This window comes from Toxotes jaculatrix, chromosome 24 (genome assembly GCF_017976425.1).
Source record: "Toxotes jaculatrix isolate fToxJac2 chromosome 24, fToxJac2.pri, whole genome shotgun sequence".
Taxonomy (NCBI): Eukaryota; Metazoa; Chordata; class Actinopteri; family Toxotidae; genus Toxotes; species Toxotes jaculatrix.
In genome coordinates, this window is record NC_054417.1 from 6,394,082 (window position 1) to 6,408,792 (window position 14,711).

General features: G+C 41.4%; 3 protein-coding genes across 4 annotated transcripts; 1 reads left to right on the forward strand and 2 right to left on the reverse strand.

The window, feature by feature from the left end:
- Window positions 1–2,678: 2,678 nt before the first annotated feature.
- Window positions 2,679–7,037, reverse strand: LOC121178221 (cyclin-Y-like protein 1). The gene is made up of 10 exons (XM_041032784.1): window positions 6,080–7,037; window positions 5,909–5,983; window positions 5,778–5,812; window positions 5,431–5,531; window positions 5,051–5,086; window positions 4,421–4,472; window positions 4,220–4,339; window positions 3,928–4,094; window positions 3,622–3,784; window positions 2,679–3,459 (listed from the first exon to the last, which is right to left on the reverse strand). Exons 1-10 carry the CDS (start codon window positions 6,237–6,239, stop codon window positions 3,343–3,345), a joined length of 1,026 nt encoding a protein of 341 aa, XP_040888718.1. The 5' UTR covers window positions 6,240–7,037; the 3' UTR covers window positions 2,679–3,342.
- A 673-nt stretch (window positions 7,038–7,710) lies between these two features.
- mettl21a (methyltransferase like 21A) lies at window positions 7,711–9,136 on the forward strand. The gene is made up of 3 exons (XM_041032788.1): window positions 7,711–7,898; window positions 7,988–8,099; window positions 8,250–9,136. Exons 1-3 carry the CDS (start codon window positions 7,752–7,754, stop codon window positions 8,645–8,647), a joined length of 657 nt encoding a protein of 218 aa, XP_040888722.1. The 5' UTR covers window positions 7,711–7,751; the 3' UTR covers window positions 8,648–9,136.
- A 552-nt stretch (window positions 9,137–9,688) lies between these two features.
- Window positions 9,689–14,493, reverse strand: LOC121178222 (cyclic AMP-responsive element-binding protein 1). 2 transcript variants are annotated; one of them, XM_041032785.1, is made up of 8 exons: window positions 14,338–14,493; window positions 13,248–13,341; window positions 12,959–13,105; window positions 12,642–12,742; window positions 12,204–12,343; window positions 11,501–11,683; window positions 11,209–11,362; window positions 9,689–11,031 (listed from the first exon to the last, which is right to left on the reverse strand). In XM_041032785.1, the coding sequence occupies exons 2-8, from the start codon at window positions 13,332–13,334 to the stop codon at window positions 10,887–10,889; spliced, it is 957 nt and encodes a 318-aa protein (XP_040888719.1). In that variant the 5' UTR covers window positions 13,335–13,341; window positions 14,338–14,493; the 3' UTR covers window positions 9,689–10,886. The 2 variants fall into 2 exon arrangements, with proteins under 2 accessions (XP_040888719.1, XP_040888720.1); XM_041032786.1 differs by lacking the exon at window positions 14,338–14,493 and adding an exon at window positions 14,162–14,331.
- Window positions 14,494–14,711: the final 218 nt, after the last annotated feature.

Genomic DNA, 14,711 nt, shown 5'->3' on the forward strand with positions numbered 1-14,711 from the left:
GTGTTATAAAAAAAATTAACATATCTACACACCCCATACTAACCATAAAATGCCTGTTGCCACCGAACTGTAAACATATCTACAGAACATTAAGGGTCATGATAAATCATTCAACAGAGCTGAATTTATGATCAGCTGATGATAGCAATTAGGCCAATTGTGCCATATAAGAATGCTGCGAAATGTGTCCAATGTGACCAACAATGGAGCATTTGTAGTAGTTAGAGTAGTGTTTTGCTCTGCTAAAGGGACCCTGGAGACATCTGAAAGCAGTCAGTCTTCTGTGCCTATTAACACTCCTCAGAACTAGAAGGGAAAACGCTGCCTGGTAAAGGAAGAGTCGCTGTCTCCAAGTTCTCCTTCCGCATCTGCCGTTTGCCTTCAACCTGACATGTGTGTTCTCCTGTATTCTGCTGAAGCACCTCCACTTCTGTCTCGAGAGTAGATTGGATTTTCTGATGGCAGGCGGAAAAGAGCAGTTTCTTAATCTGCGGGTTCCAGGTGAGAAGGAAAGCTGCATTGATGCATGAAGGTATTATTATTAGAAGTGGTGTCAGTATAGGGGTGATCATCCTATAGGAGGGTGCTTTTGGTTTCACTGTAAGGATGACAAAAAATGCGCTGAATAACAGCTGCAAGAAAAGCATTAAAAAGTAGAGTCCCACGGTGCGGTTGGCTCTGTGGTTACTACACTTAAGAGCCATGCTCACCCTGAGCGCTGCATGATACATGCACCCATAGCAGTAGCAGATGGCCAATACGCAAAAAATTGTTATGACAGATGGGGGCCCAAAAACCAGCAAGTCCTCTTCCCAGGAAAATCTGATGTGTTCCTTGATGGTAACAGCATTACACAGGAGCCCGCTGGTTTGCTGCTGGAAGTCACACTGAATCTTGCTTAGCACAAACCCTCCATGAAAGCTTATTGCCACACTGACCAGCCATGTGAGTCCCAAACTAATGACAACACAGTCGGTATTAACCATCCTCAGGTAGTGGATGCCATGACAAATGAATATGTAGCGTTCTACAGCCATTAGAACCAAAGTAATCTGGGATGTCAGATAAAAACAACGCAATATGCAAAACTGAATTATGCACCACCATCCATAGATCTGAGTCTGCTTCCGCATTATAGAAGACAATACAACTAGAGCAGTTACAAAACTCATCCCAAAACCACAAGCGGATATATTTTTTAGAAAAATGTATTGTGGCTGCCACAGCAGCTGCTTATATCTCACCGTCAGAAAAAAGAGCAATCCATTTGTTATAGATGAAAAAAGGGCACAGCCAAGAAAAACAAGAAAAAACGCAAGGGACGTTTTCTGTGAAAAAGAAAAGTCCCAGGAAAGAAAGCTTGACATTTCATCCACAAGTTGATTCCAGTCACCTGCATCTGTCTTGCTGGATGAGTTGGAGAAAGAGCTGTTTAAGGAATTCATATGCACAGGTTGCATTTTTATTAGGGACAGAACACTGTTTGCTGACTGAGTATCTATAGGTCTTGAACTAAACGCAGTGTGTAGAGGAGGGGCCATTGGTAAATGCCTAGTTACTAGGAGACACGGAGGAAAGTGGTCCTACTGAAATTAAAGAGGTGGAATAGAAATAGACCTAAGCCGGAAAAAAAAATACGGCAATGCTGAGATTGACAGACACACACATACACACACACATATATACATATACATACACACACACACACACACACACACACACACACACACACACACACACACACACACATATATATATCTTCACTGTGATCCGTGTGATCTGTGATCACTGTGACTACCTGCCTGATATAAGCAGCAGTTTTGGGCATAGAGACACCGGCCCTGGACTGCTCCTCCCTGACCAACAGGCTGTGCAACATGGTTGTACAGGTATCATGGTCAAGCAGTTCATGAGCCTGTGGTTGTCGAAGCTCCAGCAACAATGGGGCTTCTGCTTGGAACATCACTGCCCCCATGAGACCAGCGGCCAGACTGCAATCAGCTCCTTCAAGTCAGACTTGTATCTCAGGCGTGTGGAAAAAGGGAAAATATTTAATATTTAAAATTTGGCTACTTGCCATGTTACTTAAATGCTGCACAAGTGCTTCATGCACAAGAGCTTGTCATCTATTCTACACTGATGCTTAGTTTCATTGGAAGAGTTAGGCTGTGCAACAGATCTCTTCAGCAGAAACAAACTTGTCTGATCTCTGGTGCTCTTCCTATAGTCCAATTGCAGTTATGAATTAAACTAATAATCATTGACATTTTACTGACAGGTAGTTGAGATCTGTGCCAATAATCAATCTCCTGCAAGAGCTAATAATGGCATGTTCTGGTGACTCAATAAGTCATTAATTTATTTTTTAAACAAATTATCAGACACATATTTAGTATAAAAGGTCACTGGTGATATACAGTAAAACTAACTCTTAAATTCAACTTAGATGTATAATGTCAAGGTAAACATGTGATGCCTGACCACTTTTTTTTGTTTGAAACAAACAAGATGACTCTATTTACAAAAGAACAAGACTTCATAGATGCAATCTCATATCAAAGTAAAGCCACGATCACTTGGCATGGCCATCGTGGTTGGCTTTTCTCTCCTTTTCCAAATATCTTTATTTGTCCGAAAGACTTTACAGCTCCTGCAAACAAAAACCACCATGACACATGTTCCCACCTAAGCAGCCTCAACTTCAAACGGCGACTGAAATTTATTTTTGAATTAAATAAAGTCTCGTACATTTCACAGCTATAGGAGCCTACATAGTAAGCAAAACAAAGTCTACTCTTTGTCCATGTGCAGAACTACACCACAGGGTAGTTCAAGACAGTTTGTCATTGTCTGAATAAAGGAGAGGGGATACAGCTGGTGGAGAGAAGAGGGCCAAAGCCAGAGAAAATACTCCCCAAAAGAGTGATGAGTGATGAAAGGAAAAAAAAAAAGAAGAGGTCCTCAATTTGTGTGGCAACAGGAAGCATTTTCATGCTAATTCCTTCCAAAGTTAGGCATCCACAATTTGAAATAAAAACATGACAGTCACCAAATTACCATGCTTTAAAGGCAGATACCTGAAGTTCTTTGTAATGAACACATAGAGACAGGATCCATTATATTTTAGAGATACTGATGGTAAACTTATTATTTTTTTCTGTTCTTCCCCAAAGTTGACATTTAACATTTTGTGATGAAACTTTTCAGTTACTAATATTAATGTAATCTATTTTGGAAATGTCTCTTGATGAACTTCTTGTGTGTGGCATCACATCCTGTAGCTTCACTCTGACTCCGTCGGTCCACCACCTCCTCGCCAGATTTCAGATGGCTGTCTTAGACTTAAGAAAGCACAGCCTGGGAGTTCTTCACACCAACCAGGTTGTCTGCGCTGACAGACCTCCTCATAGCAGATTTACTCAGGTCCTTGTACTTGTCCTCACACAGCCTGGAGATGGCCTACAGACAATATCATAAACACAAAGCTGTCTGAACAACAGAACGAGGAGAGCTGCCAAGGCATAACACATTTACTGTACTTACTGACAGACAACATCAGCTCAGTGGCAACAAAACAATCGGATTTTGAACACTTTTATCTGAAGGAAGAGATCGACTCACCTCTAGTTTTTGGGCCCGCTTGTTGCTGAGTGGCTCCAGTGGGAAACTGAGGTTGTTGTCGTCAGCCAGTGAGCGCAGATCAAAGTAATACTTGGCGTAGACACTGGCTGGGACATTGATGTTGAACTGGAGCAGCTCCAGGAAGTGACGCTCCATCTCGTTCCTGCAAAACATGGAGCGAAGCAGAGACTCTGTCAGAGAGTTTCACATTTTTATGAGAAAAGTTAAAACACTGGGCTGCAACATGTTGCCCAATTGGCTTTTGTTCAAGAAACAGTTATTTGATGGATCAAAAGTAACACTCACATGTCCTCCACGGTGATATCTTTCAGGATCTGGCAGTAGTCAACATTCCACACAGCCTGGTCGTCCCAGACCTTGGAAGCCAGCAGGATGGCACCGAGAACAATGCGCTTCCAGTTACAAGGACAGATGTCCATCTCAGCATAAGTCAGCAGCCTTTCCAGGTACACCTAAGACAGCACAACCACTTGTTCACAGAGGCAATATACAAACTTAAAAGTGATAAAGATAGGAGACTGTGTCTTTTACCCATTTATCAGACTCTTGTCATGTAAACCTGGAGCTGTTAACTTACCAGAGTGACGATGGCACATTCAGCAGTGAGCTGAGCAGAGCTGAAGAGTGTTCTTATAAAGCGGTAGATGAGTTTGTGTTCTGGGTCAACCACAGAGTAGTCATCTGGAACCTTTTCTCGCTGTTGGGCAAAGGGTCATCATCATCATCATCAGTGAATAGTAAACATAGCTGCTTTATGTAATCAAATACCTCAACTCACCGACAGAGGGTGCTTCTTCTCATCAAATATATCCAGCGAGCGGTTTGAATCTCTGCAGGAGAAGAACGTTAACAAGCTGATGTTAAATGTGCATATCATTTTCATACCATTGTACACTTAATGTTCCTACTGCATTTATGTCTTGTTGAGCTAACCGGCTTTTCTAACTAATCTACTTATACCTATTAAAAACACTTAAAATCTATCGCTCTATCTATGTGTCCATCTATCTACCTATCTACCTACCTACCTACCTATCTATTCATCCATATATCTATCTATGTATCTATCTAACTATCTACCTACCTACCTATCTATCTATTCATCCATCTATCTATGTATCTATCTAACTAACTAACTACCTACCTACCTATCTATCACCTACCAGCAAAAGTTTGATAGAATTATCTGATTATTAAGTAACTGAATAACTCACAGACTGACTGACTAACTACTGGCCACCACCAAGAAGTTGCTATTATGCAAATATAATTTGATAAACCTCAAATTAGCCCAATTCAATTATCACTTTATTTCTTCACTGAACATCTAAGTACAGGACAGACAGAAAACAGTACAACAGCACCTGTAAGAGGTGAAATCTATGAAAGTGTATGAAACTTTTCCTACCTGTTTTTTATATGATAGTATATGGCCAGTGCGACGCTGGAACAGAGAGATATCGACACAGACAAACAATGAACCACTGGATGTGATTTTATTCCTCTGCACCAAACAGCGGCTCCAATGCTGTATTTGCATATCATGTCTTCTTTCTGTCTCTGTGATTTTACCGAGTGCAGATCTCAAATCTCGCAACACTCCCGGCTTGTTAAATTAGTTCAAATGAAAACGTGTTTTCAGTGGAACAAAACTTTTTTGAGAGGTGGAGGACAAATTCCTTAACTCTTCCCTCGTCACATGACCGCTGACCTTGCAGGAAACCAGCCCACTAAAACTCCTAACTATTCCTGAGAAGATCTTTAGAAGACGGAGGTGAAGTCACTTACCATTTGATCGTGCTCTTGAGGTTGGGCTGGCTGACTGTGCTATCATCGATGAATATTGTCGAGCAGGAACTGTACTTTTTTGTCAGGAGTCCTGGGGATGTCTGGTAAAGAAACAGTGATGTTGTTTAATGTTTAAAAAAAAAAAGTGGCAAAAAAGTTTTAGAAACACACACGGACTGGAGAAACATCAATTTAAATCCTATATGATGTTGAGTTAAAAGTGAAGGACGATATGTTTAAATAACTAATGCTAAGACTCCCTTTACAAAGCACAAGTCCTCACTTAAATACTTAAGACTAATTTTCTGTTTCAAGCCATATCAAGCACATGTAGGCCTGTCACTTACATGATTCATGTAGTTGCTTTTCCTTTTCTCACGAACTGAAATGGGGAGAAAAAAGTTTGTTAGATTGGGAGATTCAAAGGAAAGTTAAGATTAAAAAATTCAAATAATGACATCCAGAGAAATACTGATACCATCTGTCTGCGACTTGTTGAGGAAGAGCGTGCTGGCTCTTGGGTGGTCTGATGGGTTGGCCTCTTGAGCCAGTTCTGAAAGATGCAAGTATAATTTAATGCTAAACTGTAGATAAGAGATAAGAGTCAGTCTTTGTTAAAAGCAATAAACACACCATAGGGTAAACTCACCGTCTGGGAGCTCCCTGTCACTGATGTGCTGCAGGTAGGTCCCAGTGTCTTCGCTCACGTCCTCAGTGGTGGTGATGGGATACTCCTCCAGCTCCACCTCTCTCCTGTGGATCTTGGGACTCTCTCCAGGAGAGATGCAGCAAGACACCGAACCTCCCATGGCTGACCTAAAACAGTCCTGCTACAGCCAGAACTGTTTCCCATACAACTGAGGAGGGATCACCTACTAGTCTAACTTGACAGCACTGACCGGTGCTTACGTAAAGTGTTATCTAAACCTTTCAAGTGGAAGTAAATAAATGTCAGACTAAAGTAAATCTGAAACTAGTTAGACCTGATTCTAGTTTGATGGGAGCAGGTTTCACATAACCTCGACATTTGAATCTTTAAAATGACCTAGTTTTAATTTAGTGTATTAAAGACCAGCCCAGCCTGTGTGTTTGGCTGCAGAGTGAAAAATCTAGCATCTGAGTAGGATGGGACCTATGTAATGACAGCCAACTGGGTAGCTGCGGTATGTGCAGGACAGCTGACATATTCAGGGCGTGTGCGCAGCATAGCACTGGCGCACTTTAATAAGAATTACATGCGTGGACTGAATAGTTTTGGACGGTGTCTAACTTATATCAACTCATTTTACGGAACAGAGGCCAACAATACAAAGTCAAAAGCTCCTCTATCTCCCTCCATGGCTAGCCGGCTAACGCTAGCTTAGCTTCCGCAGCTCAATCCATTCTTGGCAGCATGGATCAATCCATTATCACTGCAGTTGAAGTCTTTGTCACAATTACAGGCTTTCCTACCAAACAAATACACAAATTCTCTAACCGGGAAAAAAAACCCTCTAAAGATAACTAAGAAAGCGGACTGGTAGCTGGTATTGGAAGTTTAAAAAGATAACCAACGTTAGCTTTCATCTCGTCGCATTTGCAGGAGACACGTCTTGGATGTCAAATCCATCGAAGCCGTTAAGTTCAGAGTTAACTTCCGGCTGCTGCCCTTCAAACTAAAAGTCCTCATCGTGTGCCGTTCCATGTATCTCACACTAAAGTAAAGTCCAGAGAAAGGAATTCTGAGGAAAAAAAATCTATGAGAGTCAAATGGAAAAATCCTCATTTCAAGTTTCATAGGTTAATCTTTAATTTCACTTCACTCTTTGGGAATTTTTAAATGACTGCCTGTCTGGATCCCACGCAGTTAATTTCTTTGCTTTTATTATGAGTGTAGGAATGCAAGTGAAACGGAAGCTGAATTGGTGCCATGCACTGTCAACTTCACAGACCTGGGGGGGGCTTCATCTGCAGCCCCGCCCCCTTCATTACGGAGAAAACACAGCCGTTGAGAAAAACCCATGAAGACACGCCCAATACAAAACCAGGCTTTCCCATTGGTCACTTTTTGAGATGGGCCACAGTATTTTATAAAAATAACTGTACAAAGTCTAATATGATGAGGCCGAAAAGTTGTTTGATATGTTGCATAAAACATAAATGATGTAAAAAAATTAAAGTAAGAAATTGACTCCAAAGCAGACAATGATCTCCAGAAGATGGCAGTAATGATTCAGGAAATCAGCGAAGAAGAACTCAAGAAGAAGAACCTCATTGCGCATGAGCATAGGCACACAAAGTAAAACAGCGTAAGGTAGTCTAATTTCTATGCATTTCACGGCATGGCTCTAGTTCCGTATGTAGAGAATCCGTTACCTGCGCTTTCCAAACTCCACAATTCATCAGCACAGTTTAGATTTGCCAACCACGATCTCCGTCTGTCCCAGGACTGGAAAAAGCTTGGGGTAGCAGCAGTTGTGTGGGATGCAGTAAGTGATACACATCCGTTGCAGCGTGACTACTGTTCGCCATTCATTACTAAGTATTTGGATAAATGAATATTATGTTTGTTTTCCAGGCAGTTGTCATGTGCATTTACCTGGAGCTGGGGAAGGTGGAGTTAAAGGGAAAGGTGGCAATCGAACTGGGAGCTGGAACTGGACTGGTTGGGATTGTAGCAGCCCTGCTGGGTGAGTGTTTATTTACTAACCAGTTAAGAGTTTACAGGGTCCCACCACAACACAAGTAAGACTCCATGGCATAAAAATACATTTTTACATAAATATCAGAACTGGTTTATGAAAATGCACCAGTCTGTGTCGTATTTTAAACTTTTCCAGGTGCCAAAGTGACCATCACTGACAGAGAGCCTGCCCTGGACTTCCTCTCAGCCAATGTGAAGGCCAACGTGCCCCCAGACTCCCAGAGCTCAGTGATCGTGTCTGAGCTGACCTGGGGTCAGGGCCTTGAACTTTATCCAGCGGGGGGATTTGATCTGGTGCTGGGAGCAGACATTGTTTACCTGGAGGACACGTTTGTGCCTCTGCTGCAGACTCTGGAGCACCTGTGTTCAGACACCACTGTGGTGTTACTGGCCTGCAAGATCCGCTACGAGAGAGACACAGACTTTTTGAGCATGCTCAAGCAGCACTTCACAGTTGAAGAGGTCTATTATGACAAACAAAGGGACATCCACATATATAAAGCTTGGAAATTGCCACCCTGGAGGGATTTGTGACAACTGAGTGTCCCACTGACTTAGTTGTCTTTCAGTGACTGCCTTCTTCTTTGTGATATTTTACTGGTTTTGAATAAAAAAAAACAAAAAACATTTTAAAATCACCAAAGATTACCAGAAACACATTTATTACCAGCTGCCAAAAATGCAATATTTGAATAGCTCTGACATAATGCACTGTATTATACAAGTTGGTGCTGACATTTAGAAATTGTGAATACAAAAATCGTGAAAAGCAACATAAAAAAAAGCACACTATGTCATGGCTATACTTAACACCTAAAAGAATATGAGTATGACATTCTGTTAAAATGAAAATAAACATGTTGTTCACTGTAGATTCATTGTGTTTATGATTTTGGTCACACTTTGCAGTACTTTTTTTGCAGGGTGTTCGATGGGTGCAATTGGGTCGCACTTGGTGAAATTTGATGCCCCACACAACTAATAACGTCTTGATCAATGTGTGATGATGCCTTGATAATTAAATAAGCAACAAAACACCCACAGATACTTTGTGTTTAATTACTGGTTAGCAGTGTTACTTTCAAGTTAAATCTCAGAGGCATCTCACCATGCAGCAGAAGGCTCTGCCTGTTAGTGCTGCATGAGATTTTTCTGTTAAATGTGAAATGTAGTAGGATTGTATATGCAAGGAAAGTGCGCATGCCGCTTTGTAATCCTGTAAACAGAATTTGGAGACAGTCTCTGCTGATGCCTTAACAGCTCATCACAAATTCTTATTTGCAATTTACCAACCTGCAACTGCAGGAATTTTTTTTTCTCTTCCATCATACAGAACTAATTTAGGGTTACTAAATAAAAAAGGTGTGGTTATTACATGTCCAAAGACAATACACAAACATACCAGGCAATCCATGATTCCAGTTAAGGGCCATGTGTCTCCAAAATGTGTCTATAAATATGCAGAAACTATTTCTTCCGTTGCATAACACGTAAGGCTCACTTTTTTTGGTTTTTGTTCAAAATCAAGAAATGAATGAAACAAAATTTAAAAAGTAGATTGACGAAATACAAAAATACGGGCGAAAAAAAAAGTTCTCTTTTACTTTTAGCCCAAACACTGTGGGTTAACCTTCTGTTGTTTACATTATATACTCTGGTGCACGGGCAACAGCTCATTTCCATTATATTCCCATTTGTTCAATTACTGAAGGCATATTAGTCCATAACAGAACATTGTTAACTGCACAGTCATCAAACTAATCTGCTCCTTTTTGTAACTCTGGGCATGTTTTTGTGAAGTTAGGTAAAAACCTACATTAATGAGCCTCAGTAATATTACTGGGAACATGCGCCACAGACCCCTAAACTTTTGAAGAGGTCTGTAATCATGCTCCACTTGTGTATTTTTTCCCGATTACTGTGTCTTTAAAGCTAAAAGAAGCTAAAAAGACAAGGGTGTCTTAATATTTTGACTCCCATGGTTTCCGAATTCACTACTGTCCACGTTCTAGTCTCTTCATTGTGTATTTTTAAAGCTGCAATTAACATGTACACAATTTTATAACCTGGCTTAATGGTAAGCTCTTCTGTTCATGTCGTGTCAAGGCAAGGTAAATAAAAGTTAACAAAATACCAATGACGTTATCAGAGCAGATAATCTAATACATAAACCAAAACACGGCTCAAAGATAAAATATCCATGACACAGTCCATCTACAGTTCAAAGTATTAGTAAGTAACAGAAGTTAAACGCAACAGCTCAGTTACAATTACAAACGTTGCACACAAAGGTGACCTCTCAAGATGATCCAAGTGTCTCGGGGAGATTAAACTGTAAAAAGTCGTTAGCGGTGATGGCATTGGAGCAGTTCCCCGTTGCTGGTGATGTTGCCCAGTTTGTCCAGGCACCAGTGACTGGAATGCTTCCCTTTGGTGGCGCAAAACAAAAACAGCTTCATTGTCTGTTCTACCACTTCACCACAAGGACCCTGTATAGTTGTCGTCTCCACCACATCCGTTTTTGACATTGCTGCACCCTTCTGTGGGAAACCGATGGGAACAGAATTTGGATTTAAAATCGGTGAAGTGGAAGGGGGTGTGTTTTTATTCTATTCCTTGTGAGTCATTTTACAGATTTTCAGCAGTCTTTAAAAAGAAAGCAAAAGAGTAGAAAAAGGGGAGTAGCATCCAGATGCATGGCTCTGTGCTGAGTCTCTATACATGGGGACAGATGGGCACCTGTTGAGCCACTGGCAGAAGTTTGGTGGCATTTCTACTCGGATTTGTGGCAGTACAAGTCTTTGAGTGCTTTGAGTTCCTCGATGAGGGTTTTGTTCTGGTTCTCCAGCACAGCCACGCGGTTCTCCAGACACTTGACATACTCCTTCTTCTTTCTGCGACATTCGCGGGCTGCCTCTCTGTGTGACATGAAGACCACGTGTGAGTGTGTGTCTGCAGTTAAAGCTACACTGTGCAAATTCTGGAAATCAAAGCTTAGTTGATTCTCCGAGGATGATCTCCAAGCTCATAACACACAACACCAACAAGAAAAGTATGCACAACCAGTCAACCTCATAATACGCCTGTTTACATACCTGTTTTTCATAAGTCGAACCTCCCTTTTGCGCGTGACTTCCTCTGTGGCTCCTGCTGTTCCCAGTGCAGGCGAAGTTGCCATGACCACCCCAGGAGTGATGGTGCTGGTGGGGGCTGTGCGGATCTGATAGGCCTGGACATCACCAGAGGCAGCTGACAGACAAAGACAGCGTTTTTTGCAAAGTAAAAATAAAAATGCAAACAATTTCACACTAAATGTTCTGATTTGTATAGTTTCCTGTGTCAAACTGTGCTTCAAAACTCATTCATTATGTTGAATTACTTCCCCACCTTGTACAACCACTTGGTTGCTGGGCACAAGAATCTGCTGCCCGTCACTGGTCTGAGCATACTGCAGGATGGTGGCACCAGGCTGGGCTGCAGCAGCGTTGGCCATGGTCAGTGTCTGCAGACCCTGCACTCCATCTGTGCCATTATTGGCCAGCTGGATGGCCCCACCCTGGGTAATGGCGACTACAGAGGGACATGGTCGTGTTAGAATTCAACTAGAATTCAGATAAGGAAACTTCAGGACAAGACAGAGTAGCAAGTAAACACAAATCCAAACTTCAAAATGTCCTTTAGTACATGTGCGATGTCACTGACTCGGCTTCTATTTTCTGTAGTATAAGCAATAATCTGCAATGTCTCCCATCTAACATGGCCTTTAACGTGTGTCCAAGACCAACTCTTCCAACTCTCCTCATGTCAGACAGTATTTATGGACAAGAGCTTAATGCTCATTCAGTGTCAATCAGAGTTTGAGCAAATGTAAAGAGGTGTTACCACGTAAAATCCTTAATGTAATATAAACCAAATAAATTACAACACTGACTCAGTATTACACCACAAATGATTATCAACAGCGTGTATATTCAATTCACCTCAGCACAAGACGCATTTCTACTGAAAAGTGCAAAAAGGCACAGCAGGAAATCCGACACATTTCAACAGAAACCACAAGCTTCCTGTATCACTATCCAAAACTACTTACTATACTGGCCACTGCTGGTTTGATAGATGGGAGTGGGCATGGTGACGGTGGTGATGGCAGGGGCTGAGTCATCTTCTGACTTCTCTTCCTCAATTCGAGGCACCGCTGGAGCATCTGATGATAAGTCATTCAGAATCTTCCTGTAGCGGGAAACAGTTGCAAAAAAAATCTCAAACACTTTTTCCATATTAAAAATAATCACTCACAGTTGTACAGATTCTGCAAAATTAAATAACCCTTCTATAATTTACGCTGAAACTGGAGCCTTGTTTCTTGGAAGCAGTTGGAAATTATGAAAAAATTGATATGCAGACAAAAGATCAAAGCAATAAAATCATGGGGCAAATATCTGCAATGGATTAAAGAGTTCTATATTTATGAGCATGTGAATAATAAAGCTACAAAATCTCTGTTGATAATATATCACACAGCACAGACCTGTAAGATGGTCGTCTGGACAGGATCTCTCTCCTCTTCTGAGAATCTGTCACGCTGTCAACAGACTCCTGCGAGTCCTCACTCTCAGCAACAGTCGAAATCTGCAAGTGAACAAAAATCATAATACATTAATGATTTTGTCATCATAATGACATTTATCAATATTTTGAATTTAAGGAACAAGTTAATTTCTTTAACTTTTAAATTCTAAATCAAACTTGTCAGGACTCAGTGATTATTATTTGTGCAATAAAAATGTTATTATACTCTGTAATGAAACAATTATGAATGCAAATGTTACTTTTTCCTTCGCTCACCTGTACTGTCTGGACTTGTGGTGACTGGATGACAGACGGCTGTGCAGCCTGGATCACCCCGTGCACTTGAACTGTCTGACCGTTGGGTAACTGCACAAGGGTGACTGTGGGACTACTGGACGACACCTGGCCGGCAGCGATGGACGCCTGCAACCACAATCATACACTGTCTGTATGCAAAGTTAACAGTTCTTAGGAACACCCACTACTCTCCGCTTCAGTACTTTTCAGACAATAATAATGCCCCTTATATTGTGATGTGTAAAATTAAAGTGATGATAAGGTTTACCTGGGCCAAGGTGATCTGCTGGGCCTCAGACTCTGAGACAGCTGTTTCACCACTCTGCTGTGTGTCTGCACCAGCCTCCATGGTCATTTAAAATCTGCAAAAAGTAAAAAACTGCTTATTTGTATCTGTATGAACATGCTTAAACGAACTGTTGAGCACAAACACTGAGAAAGCAGTCTATGGTGTACAGGAAACACTCTGGGGGTTGACTTAGACATAAACTAGAGCCTGCTGAAGTCCCCACGGAGGGTGTGGCTTAGCTTAACATGCTAGCGTATAATTCATTTATAAAACATCTAAAACGAGTATCCTTACAGAAAGGAGAGGGATTTTGATAACTACAATCAATTAAATCCACATAGCAGACGCGCTGTTCAAGGTCTGACTACATTATGTTAATATATAGACTTAAAATATGTTATTACGTACCTTCACTTCCCATAAAGGCTAAAAGCTAAAGCTAACTCCTTGGTGTTTCTAATAGTTACCAACTTGAAATTAGCATGTAGCATGCTAACAAGCTAATAGGAGTGCAGTGAACGTTAATACAGCCAGCAGCTATTTATTTCAAATTTACAAGTTCACTTTCAACTCGTTTTTATTTTCAATATTTAATAGCTTGCGTTGCAGTTTGGCGCTGTACCGTAAAATTCAACTGTAGCTCAAACTAATGTTGCATTGGCTAGCATTAATTACGCTAGCTGTGCGCCTATATGGAGGGAAATGTCTGCATGCATTGTATGCCAGTTTTGTTTGCAACTGGGGCAACCCACTCTCATTAGCGAGTTTGTTGTCTCAATTCTAGTCTACCACAACACTGACATGAATTAGCTGCACATAGCTAATTGCTTCTGTAACTTATTTTTAAACTCTTTATATAAAAAAAAAATTCAAGCCCACTCCCACATTAATACCTATGTCTCAGCTGTGTTGCGAGCCAGCGAGCCTTGCAGAGACTGACTCATTTTGTGAGCCTCTGCAACACCGCCGCCATGATCTCTTTGTTGGCTTTGAGCGGATAATAGGAGCAAATAACTTCTCTGGGCAGCCATCTATCTGTTTAGCAAACATCGGATGCGTATCCTCTTACCAACACAGACTCGCTTCGTCACTCCCGGGTCTACGGAGCTCCACTTTTATTCAGACCGACACGTAAGAGACCGCGTCAGGCTACACCTCCGTCGCGTCACCGAGAACAACAACACTGAGAGGAGGACGAGGGAGACGACGACAGCGAAAATCATCTCTATCGACAGGAGTCGAGTGAACACGGAGGGGACCGGAAAGTCACGAAAGCTACCGAGGAAACGAGGGAAGTTCACGGACTTAGCCGAGGTAAGTGCTTGATACATTGGAACTTGTCTGAGCATGCGTGGGGTTGTGTAATTAAAAGGCAATAATAATTAAATGAAGGACTGATCTATCTATCTATCTATCTATCTATCTATCTATCTATCTATCTAT

Excerpts from the sequence above, each read along its gene's own strand:
- LOC121178221 (XM_041032784.1), bottom strand. The coding sequence starts at position 6,239 with ATGGGAGGTTCGGTGTCTTGCTGCATCTCTCCTGGAGAGAGTCCCAAG. Across the intron at positions 5,532-5,777 it reads AAAGCAACTACATGAATCAT|ACATCCCCAGGACTCCTGAC; the intron begins GTAAGTGACAGG and ends TTTCTTTACCAG. Across the intron at positions 4,473-5,050 it reads TACTATCATATAAAAAACAG|AGATTCAAACCGCTCGCTGG; the intron begins GTAGGAAAAGTT and ends CTTCTCCTGCAG.
- mettl21a (XM_041032788.1), top strand. The coding sequence starts at position 7,752 with ATGGCTCTAGTTCCGTATGTAGAGAATCCGTTACCTGCGCTTTCCAAA. Across the intron at positions 7,899-7,987 it reads CAGCAGTTGTGTGGGATGCA|GCAGTTGTCATGTGCATTTA; the intron begins GTAAGTGATACA and ends TTTGTTTTCCAG. Across the intron at positions 8,100-8,249 it reads GATTGTAGCAGCCCTGCTGG|GTGCCAAAGTGACCATCACT; the intron begins GTGAGTGTTTAT and ends AAACTTTTCCAG.
- LOC121178222 (XM_041032785.1), bottom strand. The coding sequence starts at position 13,334 with ATGACCATGGAGGCTGGTGCAGACACACAGCAGAGTGGTGAAACAGCT. Across the intron at positions 12,344-12,641 it reads TCCAGACGACCATCTTACAG|GAAGATTCTGAATGACTTAT; the intron begins GTCTGTGCTGTG and ends TTCCCGCTACAG. Across the intron at positions 11,032-11,208 it reads GTTCGACTTATGAAAAACAG|AGAGGCAGCCCGCGAATGTC; the intron begins GTATGTAAACAG and ends CATGTCACACAG.